This window comes from Panicum virgatum, chromosome 5N (genome assembly GCF_016808335.1).
Source record: "Panicum virgatum strain AP13 chromosome 5N, P.virgatum_v5, whole genome shotgun sequence".
Taxonomy (NCBI): domain Eukaryota; kingdom Viridiplantae; phylum Streptophyta; class Magnoliopsida; order Poales; family Poaceae; genus Panicum; species Panicum virgatum.
The window spans coordinates 69,382,909-69,400,250 of record NC_053149.1 but is presented as its reverse complement, the minus strand read 5'-3'; the positions used below and the strand labels follow the sequence as shown (position 1 = coordinate 69,400,250).

Here is a 17,342-nt window from a genome sequence, read left to right as displayed (position 1 = left end):
ACCTGCGGTGAACGACTTACAAAGATTAAGGACCCAAACCTGCAAATTTAAAGTTGGTGGACCTGAATGACACCACCGGACAAGTTAAGGGGCCTCCGGTGCATTTTACTCATGCAAAAAAAAAATCACGGAGGGTATCTCAACACAGGTGTGATACATCAAGCATTTGCATGTATGGTTTGAAATAAAACCTTGTTATATTTGTCCACACCTAAGGTTATACGAGTTTGGTCATATGAGTAGTTGTTTGGTTTTAGCCATAAAGTGTATCAAGATTCCTTCCCTTGCAGCTCGGTCCCACATGTCAAAGACTAAGAAATATGCAGCAAGATTCTCTTACAGTAGTCAAAACACGGCAACCGATTTGATGAACTAACCTTGGTTAAGTTTGGTAAGAATGTGTAGCAAACGTTTCCGATCTCAGCATGCCAATCAAACGGGCCATTTGATCTTGGTCTTGCTAGTGAAAGTAACAGGATGCAAATGGGAATATGGAATGAAACATCACGGTTATTTGGCATTTTTAATGTTTACCATGAAGCTAGTGTGAGGCCATAGTTTTTCTTGAATATAATTATTTTCCATCTTTTCTTTCATCTATAATATCTTGGCTTGCTTTCACAATGGGGCCTTGATAACCTATTCCTTACTTCCTTGCGACTCAGGTCATTAACCGGAACAGGGGGTTGGATGCCTTTTTTTTCTTTACATTACAATGATAAACTTCACTTTTCCATAGGTGGCAACGTTCAATTACGTTTTTTTTTGTGGGTAACGGAGTTTGTGTAACATGTCTCTCGTCAAACTTATTTTGTTATGTGTCATAAGCTCATACTATTAGTCTAACTTTTCCATATATTTACGGAAAGTTAGTTATGACAACATTAGACATCAGAATCAGAATGATTAAAACCTACTGCTTTTTGATCTCCCCTCCGCACTTCACGCAAAAACTGGGACGCGTGTCGCTCAGCCAGGAATTTGGAATTTTTTCAAAAACGCCCTCTGCTTTTCTAAAAATCACAGCTAAACCCAACTTGTCCAGACTGCACAGTGGCCACGTTTGTATAATTTGCACAAACAACCTTATACTAATATTTATCTCGACATGAAGAAGAAAAAATCGACAATACTGTCACATTTACAAAAGAACCCCGCAAGGCAATTTTCATTTACCCCCAACGACCCGAACCCTAACCCTCTCTCCCTCCTCCCCGTCTCACGGCGCCCTCTCCCTCCCTCTCCTCTCCCCGCCGCCGCCTCGCCTCCCCTTCTCCCTCCCCACGCGGCGCTCCTCCTGCTCTCCGCCGCCGCCGCCCGCTGATTACCTGCTGACCGTAGAGCAAAATGTTATATAGTGCAAGGTGAGCCATGAGTACTCCTTTCTTGCTGTGTTACTTTACTCTGATCATTCAGTTGCTATGTGGCTTATCAGTTTCCTTCAAAATTTAAGGTCCATTGCTTGCCTAGGAACTGCTTGGGGATTCATCCTATCGTCTCCCCCGTCCTCTGCACTCCACTGCTAACAACCCAAGGTCCATCTTCTCCCGTCTCTTCCCTTCATTGCATGCAGGGACTTGGTTCAGTTATCATTTGATAAATTAATTAGTTGTTCATGAGATTGTGACCTGAATGATTGACCTTGTACTTGAGAAATTGATGACAGATATTATCATCTAAATGAATATGTATTGGCCTGATGTGAGTTCGAGATGCCCAGCATAATGCTACTGGCCAGAACCTCAGAAGTTCGCTTGCTTCGAAACTCTTTTTGTGATTAGAGCTATTCTTGCTTCGGTCCTAGAAACATGTGTTGTTGATTCAGTTGATTCAGACTTCCTATTTCCTTGTGGATGCAGGGAGGGTTTGTGATCAGGAGTAGCAGGATTTAGGCCTTTTCAGGTGAGTTTATGCCATCTTCCTTAACTTGCTTGTGTTTTGACTTGTGCCGTTGAGGTTAGCTTTCTTTCTCTAGGTTTGTAGGCTTAGCTGAGAAGTGGAAAGAAGACTTCCTATTCAAGCAATGCATCTTCCTTGGATGGTATTAGTGAGATTGCAGATACAAAATATTAATGAGTCAAGGTCACCAAAGATGATAGCTTTAGGTTTCTGTTTTTTTGGGAATGTACCTGGACTTGGTTGTCTTTGGTAGATTTAGATATGAAAAAGTGGTTTAAATGCACATGTTGAGAAAAGAAATGATTTGTGATTTCAAATATTAATTTTCTGCACCTTTCGTTTATTCTCAGCTTTCGTAATGAGACCATGAAAGTTCTTATACTTTGCCTTAGTTAACTTTGAATATGCTTCTTGAAGACCAGATCCTGTACTGATTCAGATAGCAAAAATAAAAATAAAAATTACTGATTCAGAGGACTGTCGACAAATCTCCAAATCTTTCATAATGAGAAATATAGGTCAGCCTCGCTATAAGCCTCAGGTAGGCCTTGTTGTCAGCCGCCAGCAAATCTCGGCATCGGCTCCTGTCACTCCATGGAGGACACCAAAGGACGACATATAGGTATGCTGCATACATATTTAGTTTAACCTTATATTCTAATGATAATTTGTGATGGTTTCTTAAAATACTGTTTCCCTGCTTTCCTAGCCAGCTTTTGTGTGCCCTTCGTCTCCGACAAGAGGAGTCCGATGCATGGGATTTGGAGTCTGCATCGACCTCCGCTTGCAAACTGTGTAGATGATGATTAGCTTTTTGTTTCAGTTTGTATTATATTAAAAGTTACCAGCTAAGTTGTTTGGTAGCTATGCATACTTGTTGGTGCATGTAGATTTAAGGTGCTCAGACGTGCTCTAATATCGATGCTCCAAATGCCGGACAGGCACTAATGATAGGATAATTTGGTGCTCGGATGTAACCATGTTTATCGGATATACTGTGATGTTAATGATTGACATGTTGGACAGACACCTAATGGATATGATAGCCTGGTGCTCGGATGTGTTGTAATATTCATTATTCAGATTTTGGACAGTCACCTGATGGCTATGATAGTATGATGCTCGGATGTGCTTTTATATTTATGATTCAAATGTCAGATAGATATATATTAACATGTTGATGATTTGCTTGCTACCAGATGTGGTAGTTTGGTTGAATTCATCTTATACTATGCATATAGTTTAATTATCACTTTTTTATTGCATTATAGATACTTATAGTTTATTATTCATAACGGTAGGGCGCGCATCGCGCGCCGAATGTTCTAGTGAACCGAAAAGACATAAGATTGCTATACACAAGAGGTGCTAGTAGATGTTGAGCAGCAAGTAAGAGCATCTCCAACAGTCTTCCAATCCTCAATCCAACTACCGTATTAGGAGAGTAGATAAGAAATTAGTGTTTCAGCAGTCTTCCAAATTTTTTCCCTTTCCCCAATAGTTATTGGGACATTCCAATAGTTCACCTCATCTCTCCCTAAATAAAGAGAAAGTTGTGACTCTCCCAATAAAGTAGTTGGATTGGGAGAAAGTTATTGGGAGACTGCAAAACAACTCCCTCAATAATCCTAAAATTGCTATTGAGATATCTCCCAATACCAGTTATTTGGAAAAGATTATTGGAAGACTGGTGGAGATGCTCTAAGTTCGCTTGAAAATTGAAAAAAACAGAGAGAAGTGCAGGCAAGGAAAAAAGACCGCCGTCCGTGGGGATCGAACCCACGACCACGTGGTTAAAAGCCACGCGCTCTACCACTGAGCTAGGACGGCTTGGACGTTCTAAAATATTAAAAGTCTTATTAGACTCATTTAGTGAAAAGAACTGAAGCATTGCAGTAGCAAGGGATTGTCGTGGCTTCGAAGGTGCCTTCCTGTTCATAGTTTTCGTATGCATACAGCCAGAGCTTGATTAATTGGTTTCAGTCGAACTAGTGAATAGACCCCGCCCCATGCAAGCAGACACAGCTGCATCTTACAGTTACACCATTATTTCGGGAGCATACATACAACACCATGGACAACCATGTGCTCATATCCTCTAAAAACATGAGAATGACAATGTGTATGGTCAACCGGATTCAGGCTGCTGGGCACAGTCCCTGAGGGAGATGAGGGGCGTCTTCCCTCCAAGGAACTCCGGGAGCTGGGTCTCGTCGATCTCCCGGCGCAGCGTCTCGTGCAGGCTCTTGTTGTTCACGAAAACGAACTGCAAATGCATTGCGGAAAAGCAGTCAGGAGAAGAGGAGGATATATATGGTCAATCCGCAATAGCAGTTTCTCGAGGCAGCAAGTGGCAATTGGTGTCGTATATAGCTGGAATAGGATTCAGAGAGATCTATCGATCACCTTGGTCCTGGTGTTGTTGTCGATAAACGGGTAGATCATCTTCCACGCCTTCATGAAGAGGTAGGGCACATTGATCATCAGCGCCTTGCCGAGTCTCTCCGGGTAGTAGTTCTGATGCCATTTGCTCCGGTTGCTCAGTTTGTGTGCAATGAAACTTTTGTGTGGTCTAAGTCTAACTGAACCAAGGCAGAAATAACAGACCTGCATGATCTCTATAGCTGCCATGTAGGCCCGGATGTCGCAGTTTGAGTACCCCCAGCCCTTAAAGTCAACGAGGAGAAGGAATTTCTCCTGGCCTCTTGGGATTCTGCATTGTGCATTGCTCCGTGAATTACTCACTACACCATCTTTTTAATTTGCAAGCCATGGCACAATCAGAGGTTCAGAAATTGCTGGCCTTCATCAATGGTTACCTAGTACTTACCTGGCACAGATCGTGTCGAAGAAGTAGACAACAAAACCTGCAGAAGAGCAACTGCAACTCAGAAACTACGTACTCATGATCAGTGAGAACATGATCAACGTTAACTGGTGTCCCCAGTTGGTTGTATCAGACGTTATTGCTTTCAATATAAGCAGAGATGTTTCTCGTTCAAAAAAAAAAGAACATGATCAACGCCTTGCTGCTATCATAAATGTTGGCAAGGAACAGCATGCGTCATCAAGTGCATGTATACATACGCTTGAACTCTGGCAGGTCGCGGTCGGCGGAGTAGTGCCTGGCCGGGAAGGCAACGAGGATGGGGCGTCCGGTCCTGTCGACGCCGCCCATGCAGACCTTGTCCTGCGGGAGCTCCCTCCGGACCTGCTCCTCCGGCACGAAGCCGTCGGGCACCGCCTCCCTCCGCCACTGGAGGAACTTGAGGAACATGGCGGCGGCCTTGTCGACGTTGTGGTCGCGCGCGCGTAGGAACCTCCGCAGCGTCAGGTTGTCCACCTCCTGGGTGATGTGTGCGTCAGTGGCGTGGAATGGCAGACGAACTTCAGTTAGCCCTTGTTTAGTTGCAAAAACTTTTGGAATTTCAGTGGCGTGGATTTTAGAGGCAAATTAACTGCTAGCCCTTGTTTAGTTGCATAATTCAAAATTCTAAATTTTTTTCCGGCACCTGCATGGAGACTTAAATCTAGACGAAATAAAAAACACATTGCACAGTGTGCCTATAAATCGCGAGACGAATCTAATGAACCTAATTAGGCCGTAATTAGACGTTAAATTACTACAGTAACAACCTCTAATGACGAATTAATTAGACTCATTAGATTCGTCTCGCGATTTACAGACGAGTTCTGTAATTAATTTTGTGATTAGTCTATTTTTAGTACTTCAAATGTAGAAAGATTTCATTTAAAAATTTTTACACCCTGCAACTAAACAAGACCTAGTATAGAGAATGACTGAATGGGGGGCAGAATGACTGGCATGCCTGTGTGTCTGATCTTTTTTTTTTCTCGAAAGCGATGCCTCTTGACTTTAAAGTTAGTGTATTACAAATTGCATTCTTCTGTACTTGGAATAATATAAGCGCCATGCTCCACGCATGGAGTATTTGACATCCCCGGATGCGAGGTGCCACACCCTGTTGAGTACTTGTGTTTGTTCCATCATCCCCGGATGCTGATGAATCCTACTACAAGCTGATAAGCTTATCCATGTCGTGATCTCATTGGGCAACTACAAAGATACGATACCAGCTGTAGGGTGTGTTTAGTCCCCTGTTTTAGAATTTTGAAAGGGAATCTTTTCATATTTGAATTATTAAACATAAACTAATTACAGAACTCGTCTGTAAATTACGAGACGAATCTAATGAACCTAATTAATCAGTCAATAACATATATTTACTGTAGCTTTACTATAGCAATTTAGCGTCTAATCACGATCTAATTAGATTCATTAGATTCGTCTCGCGATTTACAGTCCATTTGTGTAATGCGAGTTTTTCTTCGACTACATTTATTACACCATGCGGACGATTTACAAAAAAATTGAAACTTTGAAGTTTTGATCTAAACAAGGCCGTAGTAGCAATTCTACAGTTGCAGAAGCCATTGAATGATCCATTCGCTTGCAACTGCCGTTCTCATCAGTATATAGTGTATACTGAAAGTTTTGCTTTTGGCCTTGTATTTTTTTAAAAGAGAAAATTTTACTTTATATAGAAAGCGATAACGGGGTACTTTTTCCTTGTATTTTAACGAGAACCTATAAAAGTATAACGATGGATCGGTTCTTTTGATGTCAATTAAGAAACAGTCTACTCTGTACTGATCAAACAAGTCCAAAATGAGCCTACAACAAACTCTGTATTGTATCGTCCTCGAACAGTCAGCCGAGTCTCCCCAGGCTACACAGCAGACGAATCACGAGGGGACAGACAGACAGGCGGGCATGCGCGCAGGCAAGGGGAATCGATGCATCTCAGGCAACCGGAGAGCGGAGAGAGCTGAGATGAGATCACTGACCTTGGCGCGGGGGTCCTGCGCCTGGACCGTGGCCCTGAGCTGGGCGACCATGAGCCACTCGCCTTCCCCTGCTGCTCCGCCTCCAGCGGCGCTCGCCATGATCACCCCTCCGCCACCGCCTCCTCGCTCTAGCAGCGGTGACGATCGAGATGAGGAGCAGCAGGAGGAGGTTACCAAGAAACTGGGCCGGTGCTCGGACGATGGGGAGCCTGTTTGACTTGACTCTGGTGCAGTGCAGACTGCAGAGGAGGAGGGGTCGCCTGCTGCCCTGCCCCCTGATGGCTCAAGCTCAACGAGCAGGCGGCAACAACTGCGAGCCCTAATAGTTAGTTATAGAGTATCTACTACGTAGTATGCAGCACAGATCGAGCTGCTGCTGACTAGTTTTAAATCTCCGGCTATAGCCGTCGCTATAGCCGGCTATAGCTGTTTTTGGCTCATCAAGCTATAACAAATATCCTGCTATAGCCCGCTATATTCTCGTTTAGCCTCCGCTATAACTGTTTTAGAGGTCATCCGCTATATACTCTTGCCCGGAGATTTAAAACCTTTGTCTCTGTCTTATTATCTTGGTTGTAATAAGTGAGCGAGGCGCGGGTCACATGGCGGGCGCTGGACTTTGTTTTCTCTTCGACTTTTCTGGATGCCTTGCGAGAGACCGTAACCATTAACAACCAACAATTCACACAGTGCAAGCCGTCGTTGGCAGCGGGGCCGAGAAATTAAAGTCCGCGTCCGCCCATGTGTTTTTGCCCGGGCGACTTGCACTTGCTTGACCGTTCCGTCCGTGGACGGGATGCTCGTTCGACTTCAGTTCACCACACATGCGAGTTGGCCCGAGAAAGTCCGCGCACGTGTTAGCCGGATGTGATGATGGGTCGCCGGTTCTTGATCGTTACAGGTGTGCGCCACCGATTTGTTGCCCAAAACTTACCAAATTTGACCTTTTCAAACACAAAATAAGCAGAGGAGGACGTACACCGTATTTGCTTCTCTTTTTTTTGACATGAAGGTACAGAGGAGATAGCTAGGCTATGACTTTTTGTGTAGCAACTCTTCAATGACTTATATAACTTTTTTATATGAGCCGTCTTTGTTGAATATGTGTTGAATATTTGTACGAGTCTAGTTACAATAGGACCTAGATTGTGTTTAGCAGTATATGGTAGAATTCGTGTCAAACTCTGTAACCGGACTTCCTCATAAAAATGAGAGGAGGGCTGCTGTTGTAACCATGACGACATAATGACAGGCTTGTAGGAGGGAGGCTGCATGATGCCCGGACCCTAAAGCGGCTGGTGTTGCGGTATTAGGGAGGAGCGTCTGTAGTCATGCTTTGGGGATGTGGCTTTGGTTGAACCTCGTCAACAAAGATCGTGTCTCCGGTGTTGTCTCTGATTTTGCAAGTTTGTCTCGGTAGATTCAATCATCGCAGGCGGCTCATCGCTGGGAAGGCTGATTTTCTAACAATCTTGGTATGTACCAACATTTTATATCTATGTTTGCATATCCAAATATTATACCAATTATTTCAGCAATAAGATAAGGCCCACAAAGTCGTAGTCACATCATCTAGCTCTAAATTTTTACATAATTTTTTATCCCTATATAAGCTCATATGAAAATGTATTTTTTTCAAGATATGATTTCTCATATGCATGCGTCTATTATACTAACTTTAAATGGCACGCATATTGTTTGTTAGTGGTTGACTCTACCATGCATTAGAGAGTAGAGACCCTCTAGGCGATGGAGTCCCTAGTCCTACATCAGGAAACGGTGATTCTGCCGAGTTTAGAGTTTCACAAGCGAGTCTGTGTCCGTGTCTGCCTCAGCTGCCGCTTCTTCCGGACTGAAGAAGAAAAGCAGGCACTTTAGCTGACTAGTAAGTACGCTTGTGCTAATACTACGCTTAAATTTCAAAAGAAAAAAAACAATATATAGTATTACATAAAATAGAGATATTATGTTGATTACAGAACCAGATCCATAGAGCAAAATTAAACTTAAAATTTTAACACAATAGCAAGTGCCGTTCTATCATCCATACCAATTTTTGCCGCACCATCATATTCTAAATCCCATTCTTAATACCAATTACCAGCATGTGAGGTCCACACGTCAGATTTTTTTTCTTTTGTTGCCTCTCATGGTCTCACCCCCGGCTACTCTCTCTCCTCCCTCCCTCCTCTTTCTCCCATTTCCCACCCACGCTGCCCCCTCCTCTACTCCACCTGCATCGCTCCTGCTCCTTCCGCCGTCCGCTGCTCCTCCGCCCGAGCCATCCGCAGGGGCGGCGCTCCCTACGCCGGCGGCCGCGTGCCCCTCCCTTCCTCCTCGGCCGCGTAGACCGCCTCCCTCCCTCCCTCCTCCCTCCTCGAGCACGCCGGCATTGCTCCTTCCCCAACGGCATGGAGCTCGGGCCTCCGCCTCCGCCACGGGCCAACACCTCCAGCGGCCTCTCTCTCTCTGCTCGCGCGGTGCCTCCGCTGGGTGTGGGCGCAGATGGCCAGCACGACCGAGGTGCAGCCGCGATGAAGGCGCGCAGGCGCCAAAGTGCGCCGGAGGAGGTGCAGGCGTGAGCACCGGAGGAGGCACATGCACTGGATGAGGGGGCGGTGCCGGAGGAGGCACGGACGCCGGAGGAGGGGGCGGCGGCGGCCAGTGCTGGTGAGAGAGGGGAAAACAACAGAGGGGAAAAAGAAGGAAAAGATGACCGTAGAAGGATTCGAACCTTGGGCGCGCTGGCCGCGCGTGGGACGGAGGCGGGGGAGCACGCGTTGAAGCCTCCGATTTGTAGCTATCTGATTTTTTGTTGGATGTTTGCTAGCATTTTGTTGGATGTTTGCTAGCTGTTGATTTCAATATAGTTGGTTTTCTGGATACGTATTGCTGGGTATACAAATTCTAGTTGTCTCATCAGGTCGTTTCTTTGGGTGGCCCTAGCATAATTCTGATCGGTACTTTAGTGGATGGATGGGTGGATGAGCCATTTTGTTTTTTTTTTATGGAAAGGGCCATGTTTTTTTATGGAAAGAGACACTTTGCTTTACTAAAAAATGAGACAACTGATACTACAAGGACTAGTGGTCTCAGTCAAGCCTTTATTATGTTGCCGTAGGCAGGTGCCATCCCATTCACAGTTTTATTATCATGTTGCCATAGGCAGGTGCCATCCCATTCACGAGGAAGAAGGAAGACAGAGAGAGAGGGGGACAGGAGCGGGAAGGGCGTCGACAAAGGATAAGGGAATCCGCAATAATTGTAGAGAGCAACTCTCTATAATATTATTCACATCAGCTATAGAGAACACTATGGTTGTGTTTAGTTTTCAAAAAACTCTTTCCCTAATTCCAAACTTTCCATCACATTGACATCACATCGAAACATTAAATATATCAAATGACGTATGCATGGAGCATTAAATATAAGTAAATAAAAAAACTAATTGCATAGTTTTGATGTACACGACGAGACGAATCTTTTGAGCCTAGTTAGGTCATAGTAGGACAATAATTACCACAAACAAACGAAAAGTGCTACAGTATACTACAATTTCCGATGTGACTTTTCACATCTCTTTTCCCTCCATCTAAATACAGCATATATATATATATATATATATATATATATATATATATATATATATATATATATATATATATATATATATATATATATATATGATTCATCCAACGGAACATCTCCGAACACGTACTTCAAAAAAAATTGAGGACCCCACACATCACAATTTTTGGTTTACAGATTTCTCTCGCACGCAGACTCTCATTTCTTCTCAGCCACTATCCCCGATCTCTTATCCTCTCGCAGCTCAAGAGTAGCTAGCCGGCGATGCATACACCGGCAGCTAGCCACGCCCATCCCCCGCGCGCCCCAGCAGCGGCGAGTGCTAGCGGCCGCGCCGCGTCCATCTCCGCGTGTCGAGGCGGCGTGGTCGAGTGCTAGCGGCCGCGCCGCGTCCATCTCCGCGCGTCAAGGGCGCGTCCTGCTTTACGGCGGCGGCCATGCTTCACCAATGTCTCGCCACGGCGCTCGTCTCCGGCCTCGCCGCCCGGCGGCAGCAGGCCAAGCTCCACCCCGCCGCATCCCCCGCAGCGCCAAACAAGCTGCTCCGGTCGCATCGCCCGCAGCGTGCGCTCAGCCTGAATGCCTCTGCTTGATCCTCCTTCAATCCCCTTTATCCTGCTCAGCGAGTGAAACCGGAGTGGTGGGGTCCGCTCACGTGGAATGGCGTGCGCTCGAGAGCCGCTACGTCTAGCGACGATTTCTCTTTCTTCTCAGTTTTTTATTCTCAAATGATGACATGGCTCTGCTATAGAGAGCTGATAACGGCTCGATGCAGGTGTCCTAAGAGCAATAGCCGGTGGGGAACGCGTTCAATCCAATGTGGGAGAGAGAGGAAATAAGAGAGAAGAAAGCCGGCGAGTTCCAGACGCCGACTAACGGTGGGCGAAATGCTCTGCGCTTCTCCACATATCTACTCCTATTGCTCCACGTCCTAGCAAAACAGTGCAGCGCGTTAAAGAATCGAGGGGCCCGCCACCCACCAGCTCGGGAGCTCGGATGAGCTGGCACTCGATACATTGGCAAGCAGGCGACATTATAAAACTTGCTCTAAGAGCAAGTATAATGATCGGCTCAGAACGGGCTGGGATCCAACGTGGAGGAGTGAAAAAGGTGGAGTGGGCGCCTGGTAACTCGCTCGCTCCGAGCCGGCGAAATCGGCTCAGAACGGGCTGGGATCCAACGTGGAGGAGTGAGAAAGGTGGAGTGGGCGCCTGGTAACTCGCTCGCTCCGAGCCGGCGAAATGGGTGTGTTGTCTCACTGCAGCGCAATGATGGTCTGTGGGGTCCGCCACATGCGACGCGCTCCCAGCCGGCAGTCGACTTCTATTATTCTTGCTCTAACCGTGTGTTTGGTTTGGGGTTGTGTGGGTTGGGTTGGGTTGGCTCCAACTCTCATTTTGGGGATGGCTCCAACCTTTGTTTTGTTTGGTTGCTGGGTCGGGTTCGTTCCAGTTTCTTGTTTGGTTCGAGGACTGCAAAGGGTTGGAGCCAACCCGTCACTTATTTGGATGAATGGATTGGAATGAAACCTGAATGTTATCACCTTTGCAGTCCGTTGGTGAGGTTACCCCCCTCAATTTCATCAGCAATTTAACAGTCACATAATAATTTAACAGCCACTTCATCAACACATAATAATATTTCATATGCTTGCACCATGCATCAAGGAACAGCACACACAATAATTTAAAAGCCACATAAAAGTCTTGCCCACATTAGAAATAGAAGTCTTAGGTCATATCCATAGGCACATTACATACAGTAGCATGTAGATATTGCTTAGTTCAACGACGGCAAAGCTAATAAATATTGTTTAGCATCTGAAACTACAAGTTGGAAGTGAATAAAACAGAGTAGCCACAACCTTCTAATGAAGATCCAAGGGTTGAAGTTGAAGCCTGTGCTCTCGAGCATGTATCTGTCGTCTTGTGACTGACGAAACTGAATGAAAATGACTGAATTCAAGATCCAGTAAATCTCAAACCGGAAGGCAGACAAAATCTTACGAGCTTGCCTTTGCTCCCTCCGCCGCAGCCCCTACCTCCGCGGGGGTTGGGACACCGGCGGGCGGAGCTTCTGGGCAGGGGACCGGCGGGCGGGCGGGCGCGGCCGCCGGCCAGGAGAGCGGCTTCCAGGCGGGTCCGGCGCGCCGGCGGGGCGGCCGGGAAAGGAGACAGCGGGCAGGGTCGGCGGCGTGCAGGCCCGGCTGGCGGCGCCGGCAGGCCTTGCCGGCGGGCGGGCGGGCGGGCGGGCGGGCGGTGGTGGCCGGCGGCCGGGCGGGCGGTCGTGGCCTTCGACCCTGGCGGCGGCTCTGGGTGAGATGCGAGTGGAGGGTGAGAGAGAGAGAGTATCGTGAGGGATAAGGTTCCAACCCGAGCGGAGCGGCTCCGTCCGACGGATTTCGACGGTCGAGTGCAACCCGCATCTTGGAGGCATTTTTTTTTGAGGTTGGTTCCATCCCCTATCCAACTCCTATCCAAACAACAATAAAACGGGTCGAACCCGTCCGGGTTGGTCCCGGCACTCCAACCAAACAGACAGTAAGGGTGCGGCAGAGGGCATGGCCGCATGGCACGACTTGGATGGTGGCGGCGAGGTAGAGGCCCGACTGCCGGGAGCCAAAAGATGCATGACCAATATTAAAGGATCACCCCTGTTCAAAAAATATATTAAAGGATCACCCAGTCCATATGGATAGGACCCATCAGTAGTCATTATAGCTATAGTAAACTCCACAATGTATACAGACAGGATAGGAAATAAGAAGCCCCACAAGTGACCCTCTTCGTGACCTTTGCTGTGCGAGAGTTGTAGCAAAAATTTGTTTTTTAATTGCTTGTGGCCAGACCATATGGCTATGGGTGACTTTTGAAGTTAATGCTATAAAGACTGACTTTACAATATATATGGATGTGCTATAAGAGTGCATTTATTGCCTAAGGACTACTTTTTCACCCCATTGTGGATGCCCTAAGGCCATACCGCACTCTGTGCGAGCACATGAGAAGGTATGTGGGAGTTAGCAAAGAAGAGGGTGATTGGTGGGCTCGTAAATAGTGCTAGCAAGAAAATATCTCTCTTCTACAGTGAATCTACTCCAAAAGTGGTTAGACAATAATTTTCATGTTGGTCACAAATTTAGTATTAAGTCAAAATAAATTTTAAAAGTCCCCCAAACAAGACTACTTCCATTTACAAAGACAATCATTTCACGTGATTTGATGTTTAAGCATAGATTTGAATTGGGTTCTTTTTGAGATCTTGTTGAAGAATAATAAATACGTCATTTGGCATTCAAAACAAATTTTTAACACAAATTTACCACTTTTCCTATTCGTGCATTCTTAATTTTATTTAATTGCAGAATCGCATAAACTTTTTAAATAGGAAATTTTTAGCACCTTTCACATCAAAAGAAATCTAACGAGTATCAAATAAAATTTGTTTATATTAAATATTTTTTTGCACAAATGGGTGATAATTTGCGAGACAAATCTAATGAGCCTAATTAATCCATAATTTGTTACAATGATGCTACTAACCACTCGCTAATCATAAATTTATATACCTCATTAAATTCGTCTCCCAGTTTAGTCTGAGATTCTGCAATTAGTTTTATAATTAGATTTTATTTAATACTTCTAAATATCAAGATTCTCTTTAATATAACATGATCTAAAATTTAGACCCTCGGTCCTTCCCATTCACAATTTTATTTCATGTAGGCCAGCATGTGGTGCAGACAACTGCTGACTGGTCCCCCGCTAATTGGAGCAGCTGAAGAACTGCTGACTGGTCCCCCGCTAATTGGAGCAGCTGAAGTATGCGAGCGGACAGAGCTGCATTTTACAATTACGCCATTGTTGCAGGACTAGTAGCAGCTAGATTATTCCATCTTCCTCCCTTTTGAGGCAAATGATCATCCTTACTTTGTGCACGAAATTAAATCGCTAATGGATATTACCGACGTGTAAATGTGTAATGGTAATGGCTAAGCCGATTCAGTCTGCTGGGCATAGTCCTTGAGGGGAATCAGAGGCATCTTGCCGCCAAGGAACTCGGGGAGCTGGGTCTCGTCGACCTCCCGGCGCAGCGTCTCGTGCAGGCTCTTGTCGTCCACGAAAACGAACTGCAAACGCATTGCGCAAATGAGTTACAGTTACCTCTTCTTTTTTTCTTTTCATGCTTTTCTTTTATTTTTCCAAGATAGGTGCAGAGCGCAGCATGCACCTTGTCTCTGGTGTTGGTGTCGATGAACGGGTAGATCATCGTCTTCCACACCTTCATGAAGATGTAGGGCACGTTGATCATCAGCGCCTTGCCGAGCCGCTCCGGGTAGTAGTTCTGACAGAGTAATGAACAATAAACAATAATCAGACTTGAGACAGTTGCTTCTGTTGTTTGATCCTGCAAGCAATTCAAGCTTTTACTTCGGGTGTGTTTAGATCCCCAAACTCCTCCAAACTTTCCAAACTTTCCATCATATCGAAATATTAAATATAACAAATAACCCATGCATGGAGTACTAAATGTAGGTAAATAAAAAAACTAATTGTATAGTTTTGATGTACGTTGCGAGATGAATCTTTTGAGCCTAGTTAGGTCATGGTAGGATAATATTTACCACAAAAAAACGAAAAATGCTACAGTGTGCTACAGTGTCCGATGTGACTTTTTCTCCTACCTTTTCAAGCATCTAAACACACCCTTCGTTAGTCGCTCCATTAACTGAACGCAGAATCGCCGAATTATTGCAGGGAACGAAGACAGACCTGCATAATCTCTATCGCAGCGATGTAGGCCCGGACGTCGCAGTTTGCATACCCCCAGCCCTTAATATCAACGATGGCGAGGAATTTCTCCTGACCTCTGGGGATCCTGCGTTTCAATTTGCCCCAGGGTTACAACAAGATAGAGTGCGTTTTGGCACAAAATCAGCAGAGCACTACAAGCAGTTACGTACCTGGCACAGATCTTGTCCAAGAAGTAGGCAACAAAACCTGCAGGATATAAGATGAAGGGGAACAAGTGCGATGATTCAACTGTCAATACTCATCATGGTGTTGCGTTTTAGTAAGGCCAAGCCCAACCAGACGAGATAGATAGATGATCAACATGTGTGGCCCCGTTTAGTTCACAAATTTTTTTCTAGAGTACCCGTCACATCAAAACTTCGAACATATACATGGAGCATTAAATACAGTTGAAAAAAATAACTAATTACACAGTCTAACTGATTACAACGAGCTGAATCTTTTAAGCTTAATTAGTCTATAATTAAATATTATTTATAAAATAACAATGAAATGTGCTACAGTGTTAACATCTAAACTTTTTCACAACTAAACACACTCTGTATTGCGAAACGCGTAACTCTGCCAGGTCGCGGTCGGCGGAGTAGTGCCTGGCCGCGAAGGCGACGAGGATGGGGCGGCCGCTCCTGTCGACGCCGCCCATGCAGGCCTTGTCCTGCGCGAGCTCCCTCCGCACCCGCTCCTCCGGCACGAAGCCCTCGGGCGCCACCTCCCTCCGCCACTTGAGGTACTTGAGGAGCATGGCGGCGGCCTTGTCCACGTTGTGGTCGCGCGCGCGAAGGAACCTCCGCAGCGTCAGGTTGTCCACCTCCTGCATGCATATGTTCGCGCTTCAGTCAAAATTGTTACCACTAGTAGTAGCTTCTTCCGAATGTAATTCGTGAAGTTTGGGCAGTAATTCTGGCCTAGAAGTAAAAACTGCATCTTGATTAGGTGATCAGACCAGCACTCCAGCAGTAAAAACTACAAAGATGTGGCTACCGGTCGGTATTACAGCGACAGTTGCAAAAACGACAGAGCATCCCCCACGCTGTTTTTCCTGGTATATAACGAGATCTACAGAGACGCTGAAAATGATCTCTGGTCTTTCTTTACTTGCCATATCGACGCATCAGTTTTCATATGAACCGTGATGTGAAGCTGAAAGATTCTTATCACTGAATCCAAGGGTTAAAAAAAATTCTAAGCGAAACAGTAAACAGTGACCAAAAGAGAAGGAAGCAAAGTGTCCAGTATGTAATTGACATGCGTCAGGCAGGCTAAGGAAGTAGAGACTCGAGAGTGATGCGCACCAGCGAGACGAGGCTGGGACGAGAACGCAGCAAAAGCAAGCAAGCAAGCAAACAAATCAATCGAAGACGAAGCTGGAGCAGTGAAATAGAGGGGCTCATCGTCACGGACCTTGGCGCCGGGGTCCTGCGCCTGGACGGCGGCCCTGAGCTCGGCGACCTTGAGCCATTCCCCTTCCCCCGCCGCGCCGCCTCCAGCGCTCGCCATGTCCCCCTCCTCGACCTAGCAGCAGCAGCCAGCAGCGAGCGCACGACGAGCGGGTAGAAATGGCGAGCTGCCGACGCGGGGAGGCCACGCGCGGCTAGCTAGCTCGGCAGAAAGGGGATCGAGCGAGCAGCTTGTGGACGAGGGAGGAAGACGACGATGGCGGGGGGGGGGGGGGGGGGGGGGGGGGGGCGCTGGAGCTTGGCTGGTATGTACGCATCTGCTGCGTTGCTTGTTATCTTGCGCGCATTTTTCCGATTTTTTTCGTTGCGCCCTTTGTTAGAAGTTATAGGATCTTAGACCTGTTTAGATCTTTACCCGTAAACTCCGTATACACAAAAAAAATATCACATCGAATGTTTTCACACATGCATGGAGTACTAAATGAAATCTATTTACAAAATTTTTTGCATGGATGTGCTATAAATCGCGAGACGAATCTAATGAGCCAACTTAATCCATAATTTGCAACATTGATGCTACAGTACCATCCGCTAATTATGGATTAATCATAGATTAATTAGCATAATTAGATTCGTCTCGTGATTTACAACCCATCTATGCAAAAAGTTTTATAAATAGACTTCATTTAGTACTTCAAATTAGTAAGATTCCATCGCAAAATTTTTACTTGTAAACAACTAAACACGGTCTTAAGCTCAAAATAGAACCACATAG

At 45.8% G+C, this 17,342-nt stretch overlaps 2 protein-coding genes, 1 long non-coding RNA gene and 1 other non-coding gene across 4 annotated transcripts; 1 reads left to right on the top strand and 3 right to left on the bottom strand.

Annotated features, from left to right (window-relative positions):
- The first annotated feature begins 1,318 nt into the window (after positions 1-1,318).
- On the top strand, positions 1,319-2,985 carry LOC120673691. The gene is made up of 3 exons (XR_005674749.1): positions 1,319-1,364; positions 1,454-2,521; positions 2,609-2,985. It is a non-coding gene; the product is annotated as an uncharacterized LOC120673691 (long non-coding RNA).
- Positions 2,986-3,657: 672 nt separating this feature from the next.
- On the bottom strand, positions 3,658-3,729 carry TRNAK-UUU. The gene has a single exon. It is a non-coding gene; the product is annotated as a tRNA-Lys (tRNA).
- An 82-nt stretch (positions 3,730-3,811) lies between these two features.
- On the bottom strand, positions 3,812-7,117 carry LOC120676448 (phosphatidylinositol transfer protein 3-like). The gene is made up of 6 exons (XM_039957707.1): positions 6,769-7,117; positions 4,987-5,245; positions 4,730-4,766; positions 4,507-4,612; positions 4,306-4,416; positions 3,812-4,165 (listed from the first exon to the last, which is right to left on the bottom strand). Exons 1-6 carry the CDS (start codon positions 6,865-6,867, stop codon positions 4,028-4,030), a joined length of 750 nt encoding a protein of 249 aa, XP_039813641.1. The 5' UTR covers positions 6,868-7,117; the 3' UTR covers positions 3,812-4,027.
- Positions 7,118-13,965: 6,848 nt separating this feature from the next.
- LOC120676738 (phosphatidylinositol transfer protein 3-like) lies at positions 13,966-16,825 on the bottom strand. Its single transcript, XM_039958065.1, has 6 exons — positions 16,572-16,825; positions 15,681-15,981; positions 15,320-15,356; positions 15,129-15,234; positions 14,587-14,700; positions 13,966-14,485 (listed from the first exon to the last, which is right to left on the bottom strand). Exons 1-6 carry the CDS (start codon positions 16,665-16,667, stop codon positions 14,348-14,350), a joined length of 792 nt encoding a protein of 263 aa, XP_039813999.1. The 5' UTR covers positions 16,668-16,825; the 3' UTR covers positions 13,966-14,347.
- Between the last annotated feature and the right edge of the window lie 517 nt (positions 16,826-17,342).